Source organism: Mobula birostris, chromosome 11 (assembly GCF_030028105.1).
Source record: "Mobula birostris isolate sMobBir1 chromosome 11, sMobBir1.hap1, whole genome shotgun sequence".
NCBI classification, from domain to species: domain Eukaryota; kingdom Metazoa; phylum Chordata; class Chondrichthyes; order Myliobatiformes; family Myliobatidae; genus Mobula; species Mobula birostris.
Genome location: NC_092380.1, coordinates 103,225,754 through 103,236,841, shown reverse-complemented (window position 1 = coordinate 103,236,841; position 11,088 = coordinate 103,225,754). Strand labels below are relative to the sequence as shown.

The following is an 11,088-nucleotide window of genomic DNA, read 5'->3' as shown; positions in this document are numbered from 1 at the left end:
TATTCCGTGGCTGTGGTCTTAGATCCTAGACTCTCCCATTAATCGAAACATCCCCTCTTCTGCTCAATGCCTGGTAGGTTTCAGTGAGATTTCCTTCCCCTCTCCATTGCTGTGAACATCAACACATATAGGTCCAGAGCCATTTAACACCAAACAAGCTTCATCTGTTAAGCCTTGCATTCTCAGGATTATTCTTGTGAATCTCCTCTGGATCCTCCCCAGGGCAGGCACATCCTTCCTTAGATAAAAGACCTAGAATTGCACACGATATTCTAAATGTAGCCTGACCAGCACCTTTTAAAGCTTCAGCAATACATCTTTACTTCTATATTCTCAACCTCTCTGGTCCTAGCATCTTTGTATTGATCCTAAACCCAACTGAACTTTGGTCCACAGTAACAATAGGTTAATTGCCCCGTCAATTAAATGTCACATTCAATTGGTCCCTGCCAATCCTAACACTATATAGTCCTGCTAGTTCTCCTGTATCGTAACAACTTGATAAACAGTTGAAAATCCCAATCTCTGAATTTTCTAGCAATCGCAGGGTATAAGTATAGTGAGAGCATGTTTAAAGAAGAGTGCCACTACAATTGAAGCACAGCTTTATTCTGCATCTTGTCTTGAGTATACACCAGCTCAGAATAATGGCAACTGTCCAAAATACGAAATTTTTTTTACAACAATCCACTGGTGGGCATAAAAAAAAGTCTCCATCCCTTACTGAGCCATTTTGGTCACCTGCTTAGACCATAAGACCATAAGACAAAGGAGCAGAAGTTGGCCATTCGGCCCATCGAGTCTGCTCCGCCATTTTATCATGAGCTGATCCATTCTCCCATTTAGTCCCACTCCCCCGCCTTCTCACCATAACCTTTGATGCCATGGCTACTCAGATACCTATCAATCTCTGCCTTAAATACACCCAATGACTCGGCCTCCACTGCCGCCCGTGGCAACAAATTCCATAGATTCACCATCCTCTGACTAAAAAAATTTCTTCGCATTTCTGTTCTGAATGGGCGCCCTTCAATCCTTAAGTCATGCCCTCTCGTACTAGACTCCCCCATCATGGGAAACAACTTTGCCACATCCACTCTGTCCATACTTACAGGAAATATATCATTAAGATTGAAAGAGTAGAGAGAGTATTGCCAGGACTTGAGGACCTGAATTACAGAGCAAAGTTAGGACTTGTACCCTGGTGTGTAGGAGAATAAAAAGAGATTTGATGGAGGTATATAAATTTATGAGAGTGACAGGTAGTGTAAGTGTATGGTTTTTTTCCCACTGAGGTTGGGCGAGACTAGAACTAGAGGTCATTGATTAAGGGTGAAAGGTAAAATGTTAGTACTCTTTACTCAGTGGGTGGTGCAAGTGTGGAACGAGCTGCCATTGGAAGTGATGGATACAAGCTTGATTTCAACACTTAAGAGATGTTTGGATGGGAGGGTTATGGAGGGCTATGGCCCAGGTGCAGGTCAATGGGATTAGGCGGAATAACAGTTACAGAACTGGATGGGCCTAAGGACCTGTTTCTGAGCTACAGTCCTCTATGACTATGTTCCAGAGCATAATTAAAAATGTCACTATTAACACCAGAACATTTGTATGGGGAAGTGATGCGGCCGTTAGTACTGCTGCCGTATAGCTCCAAGGACCCAGACCCAATCCTGACTTCGGACACGGTCAACACAGAGCTTATATTCTCTCCATGACCGTTGCAGTTTCCTTTGAGTGCTCCGGTCTCCCACAGGACCCATCAATTAAAATATCTGTTGTTGTTGAGTAATGAGTAATGAGTTAAGGAACATTTGAGAGAGAATTAGTTGCAGAATTACAGGGGAATGGGACTGTGGAACTTACCGTGAGTGCAATGAGCTGAATGATGCCATTCTGTGATATCACAAGAATAAGCAGTAGCTTCCAGTCACACACGACGAAACAAGTGCTGAAATTCCTGACTGGCTCTCAATCCCAAACCGAGGAATCACAGCTCAGTAACAGTTAAGCAAACCTCTACCCAAACAAGTAAAACAACCAGAACAAAAACTACACTGCTGACCTTTTTGGGATTCGTGCTTCTCAGTCTTCCCTTGGTATTCAAAGCCAACAGCACTCTTGTCCACTTTATCCCTTTCCACTCCATACTTGCCACCAAATCCTTTGGAATAATCTGCAGCAAAACACACCATTTTGGTTAAATTAAAGCAGGAGAGAAGAGCTGAACAGATAATACAATGCACAAACCAAAGATGGCGGAGGCTCATTAGACTGCATCAAGGTTGGCAAAGCTGCAGTGTTGGCTTAACTTTGTCTGTGACAGTGTTAACTGTGCACCAGAGGGAGACGATGTTCCCCTATGCCTTGCTCTGAAAAATAACGTCACCTGAACAGCAGATAATGGCAGTGCATTGTAAGCTAGTTAATGCAAACCATGTTTTCAAGGTCTTCAGCCTTGCTTATCTTGGTAACTGGGCTGATCTTGCAAATACAATTGGTATCAAACAATCTGCTAAAGAGTTCCCAACCTTTTTAATGCCATGGACCACTACCATTAACCAAGGGGTCCGTGAACCCCAGGTTGGGAACCCCTGATCTACACAGCTGTAGTAAAAGGAATAGTACCAGAAATTAAAAATACCAACAATATACGCAAACATGAGGAAATCTGCAGATGCTGGAATTTCAAGCAAGACACAAAAAAGTTGCTGGTGAACGCAGCAGGCCAGGCAGCATCTCTAGGAAGAGGTACAGTTGACGTTTCGGGTCGAGACCCTTCATCCTAACAATATATGCTTCCATTTAAACTGTGACCCTACGACCATGACTTCCATGTGATGAATTTGCTGCAAAAATTACTTTCAATGGGAAATAAAAATCTTAAGCACTCCTGCTGGGAACTATGGTCCAATTAAAGGATTCTTCTGAATCTAAACACAAGAGATTCTGGAAATCCAGAGCAACACAAAATGCTAGTGGAGCTCAGCAGGTCATGCTTCATCAATGGGGAGGAAGAACAGAATGCTGGACAGAAGTATTACAGTTACAGGGAACGTGAAATGCAAGTAGACAATAAGATGTAAGGTCATAACAAGGTAGACCGTGAGGTCATGAGTCCATCTCTTTGTACAAGGGAACCACTCTCCATAGATGCTGACTGACCTGCTGAGTTCCTTCAGCATTTTGTGTTTGTTCCACTGAACTTAAAGACTGCCAATAATCCAAGCCTGCAAAAAGGTTGGAACACAAGGACATGGAAGTGACGCTACTGCTGTTACAGGGCTTTGGTTGGATTCCTCTCTCCATTTTTATGTCAGCTGTGTGTCTAAGAGTTTCTTAAATGTCCCTAATGTATCTAAGAGGTGTACAATTTTCTTTGAATTTACTTGCTAATGTTGTTTCATGTTCTCTGTTTACTTTCAACTCTACACCTTGCATACTCTTGCAGGATTCCTGTAACACACACACACTTTCGTTACGCACTTCGTCATACAGAACTATAGATTTGGCAGGATCAGAGGCAAAGACAAGGGCCTATATCCAAAGTCGAATACCCAATATCCAATGAGGACGTGTACCTGCACACACAGTTAATTATAAACTCGGGTGAGGATCATTGTATCTTGTTAATTATTGGCTCCATGCCTAATATTATCCCATCGCTATCACCCAGGTTCCAGCCATTTCCTTTAGCGAGAATGGCTTTATCTTGAGGTTATCAAAAAATAAAGTTGGTAATAAAGCACTCAGAAAAAATGTCTTTGTTTAAAGAAATGTATGTCTTTACAATTATCCAATCCAAAAGGGTGAGATCAATATAATTTTGGAGACTTAAGATATTTCAGAATCTATGTTCTATGTTCTTTCGTGGTCACTTGTTCAAATCTTAAAACTCTGTACCCAACAGCAACGTGGGAGGATCTAGAACATGTGAACCTCAACGGTTCAAACCAACTACTCAACACCCCTCTCTTGTGGTTATTAGAATCAGACTCTGGTTTATTGTCATTCACATACGTCAGAAAATTACCTGTTTTGTGGCAGCAGTACAGAACAGGCATAACAAAAGAATACAGGTTGCAAAACAAATGAAACAAAACTGTGCAAAGGAGGAATAGTGAGGTAGTATTCATGGACTGTTGAGGAACCTGATGGCAGAGGGGAAGAAGCTCCTAAAACGATGAGCGTGTGTCCTGTAACTCCGCCCTGATGGTATATTGAGAAGAAGCCAGGTTCCAACAGTGAGGGTCCTTAATAATGAATGCTGCCTTCTTGAGGATCTCTAGATGTCCTCAAAAATTGGGAGAGTTATAACGAGAGATGGAACAGGCCAAGTCTACAATCCTCTTCGGCCACTTATGATCCAATGCATTAAAACCAGCCACGGCATTCGTGCTTATGCCTCTATCCCATAGTAATAAAGCTACTAAACAGCTCAAACACTCCAAAACTAACTGCTACTCTTGTGAAACTGATGTACAAATGAAATGGCACGAGGACCCAGAATGATGGATGCGTCTTCCTGAGGCACGGCATGCTGAAATGTCCTTGATGATGGGAAGGGTTGAGCCCGTGGTGGAACTGACTTCAGTCTACAACCCCCTGCAGCCTCTTGCAATCCTGTGCATTGGTGCTTCCACACCAGGCTGCCATGCGACCAATGCATATTAAAACTGGCTTCGGCATTATTACTATGCATCGTGATCCCATAGTAGTAAAGCTACTCAACTGGTCAGACACTCCAAAACTGACTGCTGCTCTTGTGAAACTAATGTGCAGAACTGTGCAGAGGTCTTAGGCACAGATATGTAGCTGGGATGCCGAAGACTTCTGCACAATGCTGTAGTTATTGCACTGTACTGCTGCCACAAAAAAACCCAAATTACATGACATATATGAGTGATGATAAACCTGATTCTTTTGTGGACTGAGAGTAGGAAGGGGGCAGGGAAAGGGTAATCATGGTTGAGTGAAGGGAGAGGGGAAGCGCCAGAGAGACATTCTGTTTGGAATTGTTTGGAAGTGACCTTGCCTGGTGTCTCAGGGCTGGGTGTGTGCGCAGCGCTCCACCTCTGCCATTCCCAACATCCTTCACTCCCGACAGTTTTACAAACTTACTCTCCACTCAACATTGGCAAATACAGTACTGTGCACCCTAGCTATATATATGTGCCTAATAACTTTGCACGGTACTGTACAACAGACACATGGATACTGAGCAGTCCAACCATCTCTGACAGGGGAGGTGATAGATTTCAAAACAAGTGCAACAGGATTCATCAGATTCAACTGAACCAGTTGAATCTGATGAATAAAGCAATTATCAAGACCTGACATCCACAGATATACAGATACCAGCGAGTCTAGCTGTACATTCAGGTCAACTAGATCACTATCCAGTAAATAATCTACTGTCTTAGATTAGAAGCTTATCAATGGGAACCATCAACAAGGGAGCAATCAGAACAAGGAGCTCTCTTCTTACACAGAAAAGTTATTCCATCTACTATACTGGAGCTGGTATAATGTATAAGCTATTTTGAACATGATGATTAAATACTTTAACACAAGGAGGAAGATGCATTAATTTTGATCTCATCATCATCATGTGCCATGTCCAATCGGGTGGTGGGCTGGAGATCTGTCTCTACCAAAGGAGGTGTAAGGCACTCCTTCCCTCCGCTAGCCTGCAGGTCACCACTGGGCAAGGTGTAGCACCTGCTTAGCCCCCTCGATCAGAGTCATGAAAGTCATGAGAGCAGGTGGTGGATGGTTGTACGAGCAGCTGGTGCCTATCACAAGTCCTGGTTATGCGACCACTGAAGCCAGACAGACAATCTCTGAAGAGTATTGATAATGGCTGGGGTCACCCGTCTTTTTAAAGACACTAGAATGGCAAACTACTTCTATAGAAAAATTTGCTAAGAACAATCATGGTCAAGACCATGATCATCCATGGCAATTTTGAAGTAGGGGGGGAATGTCGACTCAGACCATGAGAGGCCTGCGTCGGGCATTTTCATGTCTTACAAGGCGCAGATTGGAAATCTGTGTGGGGCGCCACTCCTCGTACAGACTAGAGCAATGTGTGATTAAGTGCCTTGCTCAAGGACACAAACACACCGCCACAGCTGAGGCTCAAACTAGCGACCTTCAGATCACTAGACGAATGCCTTAACCACTTGTCCACGTGCCCAACAAATTTTGAAGTAACTTAGTTAAAAACAGTATATTCACCAACGTTATTTATTTGAGAAAATGATGATGCTGAGCTAACAGAAAAAAATGATAGAATGCAAACAATATAAGGTTCTGCAGACTTTTCTCATTTGCTAATTCTTGAAAACTGCTTTGGAAAGGATGGGTGATTGTCATTCTCTAAACTGCACCTGGAGTGTGGAAACCTTGATGGAACCAACAAACAGAGATCAGACATTACCTCATGTCTGGGTTAAGTAAGACATGACAGAAGGGAGATCCACGGCAGGCAAAACTTAATGTGCACAAGTGGAAATGCAAAGGCAAGGAGTTTGTATGTTTCTCCCCATGACCGTGTGGGTTTCCTCCTTGTGCTCCAGTTTCCTCCCGCAGTCCAAAGACGTGCTGGCGAGTAGGCTAATTGGTCATTGTACGTTGCCCCGTGATGAGGCTAGGGTTAAATCGGAGGTTACTCGAAATGCAAGAAAGGCCTATTCCACGGTATATCTCAATCAATCAATACATCATACACTATTTAGATAGAAGGTTCCCAGTCTGGGGTCTATGGACCCCTCAGTTAATGGTAGGAGTCTAAGGCACAAAAAAGGTTGGGAACCCCTGCTTTAGAGGGTAACAGAACAGTCAAGATAATGACTACGTAAGGGGGCCTTAGGAAACACATGAAGGCTCTTGAACTTTTAAGCACAACTGTAAAAAAAAACATGATTTTTGATCAATGGTCTATTAAATTCTTTTCCCCAAGTTCAACCCCCAGTTTCATAAAATAATGGAACACTCGCAATTCCCATAAAGGAGAAGGAAAAGGTCTCTTATTTTATATTAATGACTTCAGTGTTGACGTCTTATTGTCGAAGCCTTTAGCCTGAACCTGCTTTGCAAGGGGAAATTTCAGGAAGACCGGTTCTACTGCATTCCAGCCGTGTACCAACGCTGGATTTTTCCTGTAATGCTCCGCTCTAGTTTCAGTCGATCTGCTTGAGCACTGACATTTATCATATTCACGTCCTCTGCAGCCTCGCTCTACAGAATGCTCTGGTATTTACGAGGCAACAGTTTCCAACCCAAATGCACAGGAAAACCTCTAGAATCTGAGGGGTTACAAACCTTTCAAAAGGAAACGCTGATAATTCCACTTCAACGAGGGAAGACAGTTGGTGGAATTAAAGCAGAAATGCAGAGAGAGTCATAACAGGTCAGTCGCAAATCCAGGAAGAGTGTGCCAAATGATGCCCCCCCCTCCCCCGAAGCACCAACATCACCAAATGTAAACCATACCCTCCCGCTGCAGCTGAAGAATGAGAAATGATTGGAAGAAGAAAAAGGACACACCTCGCTGTGATTCATGAATCTCAGGTTTGCTCTGGTAATCGAAGCCTAGGGCACTCTTGTCCACTCGATCAGCTTGCACTCCATACTTCCCCCCAAAACCAGTACTGTAGTCTGAATAATTCAACACAGCAAAAGCATCAACAGTGCAGCATGCATAATCATCGACTGCGGCAGAAATGCACCAACTCCCCCATGATTAAGCAACAAGAGGCAGCCCAGTTATGAAGCAGTACCAGAGAAAATAACTACCTTTCATTCTAATTTAGGATACTGCATTGGTAATGGGAAGTTAATATTGCTGGAGTGTTATGTTGCATTGGCTCCAAAAGTACACAAGGCAGTGGCCCAATAGTTGCGAATTTAACTCAAAGAGTTAGCCTGCCATTTCTTTTTGTTAGTTCTGAAAATCTGGGAAGAGGCAATATCAGAAGAAAGGGCAAGATATTGTCCAATTGACAAGAACTGCTCCCAGAGCATTCTGTATTCCAACAAAATACATCCATTTTACAACCAATAATAAACTATAAGCACACATTAGACGGAACAGCTGAATTAAAATTAAGATGCAATTGGCATCAGACTAAAATAAAGAACATCTGGTTAGGTAGTCTGGTAGTGGTTCACTGGAAGATCCCATAAAACATACGAGAGACAACTCAAGTAGAGGCTCATGCATGAAAAACAAATCACATGTAACGAATTTTGAGAGATCATTATAGAGAATCTTACAGCACAGAGGAAGAGCATTCGATCCATTTCCAGTAAAGCAAAAGTCCTATTCAAAAAAACGTCAGAAATTCTCTGAGGGTATATAACAAGATATCGGCACATGTGTTCCCAGTCTAAATCCCAACCACTGAAAGCACAGTACCTTTCTGCGATGCGTGCTTGGCAGTCTTGCCTTCATATTCAAACCCCACAGCAGACTGAAAGAGAGAAGTAGAAATCCTTCACTTAGACTGCACTGGGAGCATCTTTGCAAAAGTAATCCAACACGTGTATCATTCAAGAGGTCTGCTCAAGAGTCAAATAAGCAGGCTCCATTCCTGGTTGTGTCCTGCCATCATCTCATTTAAATTTTAGCTTTGCAACCATGTTGTTCCCACCTTCCCCACCGGCACCCCACCTCCGGCCCCCAGAACCCAAAGACTTGGGTTTCCTGGGAGCTCCCAGTGGGATAGAGCTTGTGTGTGGAATAAGTTTTGTAGGCAGAGTAGGAGAACGCCCTTGCCTTGATGCAGAGGACTACCGCTGTAAACCTTACATCCACCCAAGAGAACAGGTTGGACCCCAAGTCTAACCCAGGGGACAGAAATTCAGATGATATTTAACGCTACCCCTACCCGCAAGTCTCAGGAATCCGAGCTTCTGATGCGCAATACTGTATTTAACTCCTTCAAAGATATCGATTGACTTGATCACAGGCAAGTCCTTCCAATAAGTTGGATAACATTGAATGCAAGTTCTAAAGCATGGGGTGGTTCAGACCATCTTGATAACCAGGACACAAAAGGGACTGTACATTAACACCCACGTCCAATCGATTACACACAGGTAGCTATGGTACTTGCCTTATCTACCCTGTCCTTCTGTACACCGAACTTCCCACCAAATCCTTTAACAGAGTCTGTCTGAGAACAGTGTTTGGAGAGTTTCGCAAAGTACTCATGTCCAACGGCTGACTGCAAAAACAAGAGATTTTCACATTAAAATGGCTGCTTTAATATCACAAAGCACTTCTAGTTGAGGACTGTTTATTCCCCTCCATAGATACAGTCTGACTTGCTGAGTTCCTCCAGCGTTTACTATATGGTGTTCTGGTAGAGGACTAGCTATTCAGGAGGGGAAGAAAAGTGGTCCAGTTAAAATAGTCACACACGGGAAAAGACTTCATTGATGTAAATAAAAGAAAGAAAGATACATTGGTTTGCTTTATTTCTCTTTACCGAGAGGTTCCAGAGGAGGCTCACAAGAATGATCCCAGGAATAAAAAGGTTAACACATGAAGAGCATTTGATGGCTCTGGGCCTGGACTGGCTGGCGTTTAGAACAATGGGGGGGGGGGGGGGGCGGGTGCTGGGATCTCATTGAAACCTATCGAATATTGAAAGGCCTGGATAGAGTGGACATGGAGAGAATGTTTCTACAACACGGGAGTCTAGGACCAGAGGGCTCAGCCTTAGAATACAAGTATGTCCCTTTAGAACAGAGATGAGGAGGAATTTCTTTAGCTAGAGGGTGCTGAATCTGTGGAATTCATTGCCACGTACAACTGTGAAGGCCATGTCATTGGATATATTTAAAGTGGAGGTTGATAGGCATTTTGATTATTAAAGGGCATCAAAGGTTATGGGGAGAAGGCAGGAGAATGGGGTTGAGAGAGATAATAAATCAGCCACAATGGAATGACAGAGCTGACTCAATCGGTCAAATGGTCTAATTCTGCTCCTATGTCTTAAGATCTAACAGGGGTTCTCAACCTGGGTCCATGCACCCCTTTCTTAACGGTATTGGTCCATGGCATAAAAAAAGTTCAGAACTTCTGGACTAAAAACTTCAGGGGGAAAGGATTTAAAATAACACAGGATGGTAAAGTTTAGTCAAAAAAAGTTTATGATTCCTTCAGAGGTTGTAAGTGATCTGGAAATACATTGAACAGCTGATAGAGGCAAACACCCTCATTGCACTTAAAACACAAATGGGCAAGGAGCTGGTCTGCTGCAATTTTAAGAATTACAGACAGAGCAGGGGACTGGGATTGCTCCTTGTGGGGTTAAGGCCAGTATGGATGCAAGAGTTGAATGGCCTCTGGTCGTGCTACAAGTTGCTAAAAAGGAGTTACTATTGTCATTCTGGAGACACAGGAAAGACTTCCAATGTTAGAAATCTTGAGGAACACACACACAAAATGGTGCAGGAGCTCAGCAGGGCAGGCAGCATCCTTGGAGGGAAATGAACAGCCAACAGTTTCAGGCTGAGACCCTTCGTCAGCACTGGTAAGAAAGGGGGCAGAAATCAGAATAAGAAGGTCAGTGGGGAGGTGGGGGAGGGAGAATAAGTTGACAAGTAATAACCAAGTTGGGAATAGTGGAGTTCAGACTTTCAGAGTCTCAGGTTAAAATGCCAACTATTCACTTCCTTCTCTAGACGCTGCCTGACCTATTGAGTTCCTCTAGCATTTTGTGTGTGTTATTGTAGTCATTCTGTGACTGCAGCTTCCCCTAATATGCACAAACACACAATCGGGAGCTTAATGAAGCCATGGGAAATGTGAAGCCCTTCAAAAAAAATCAGAAACAGCTTCTTCCCCTCTGCCATATGATTGCTAAATGTACATTGAAGCCATGAACACTACCTCATTTTTTAAATATGTATATTACTTGTTCTTGCACTTTTTAAAATCTATTCAACATGCATATGTATACCTACTGTTATTGATTTACTTATTTTTTTCTTTCTATATTATCATGTATTGTATTGTACTGCTGCCGCTAAGTTAACAAATTTCACAACACATGCCAGTGATATTAAACCCTA

General features: G+C 43.0%; 1 protein-coding gene across 3 annotated transcripts in view; it reads right to left on the bottom strand.

Moving 5' to 3' along the window:
* The window catches only part of cttn (cortactin), a 93,738-nt gene that overhangs the window by 39,350 nt on the left and 43,300 nt on the right, over positions 1-11,088 (bottom strand). For 2 of the 3 annotated variants that reach the window (XM_072272781.1, XM_072272782.1), the window contains exons 5-8: positions 9,123-9,233; positions 8,423-8,477; positions 7,552-7,662; positions 2,066-2,176 (exon numbers count right to left, since the gene is read on the bottom strand). In XM_072272781.1, coding sequence (XP_072128882.1) covers positions 2,066-2,176; positions 7,552-7,662; positions 8,423-8,477; positions 9,123-9,233 — 388 coding nt within the window. The remainder of the gene's footprint in view (positions 1-2,065; positions 2,177-7,551; positions 7,663-8,422; positions 8,478-9,122; positions 9,234-11,088) is intronic. The other variant, XM_072272780.1, reaches the window with a different exon arrangement.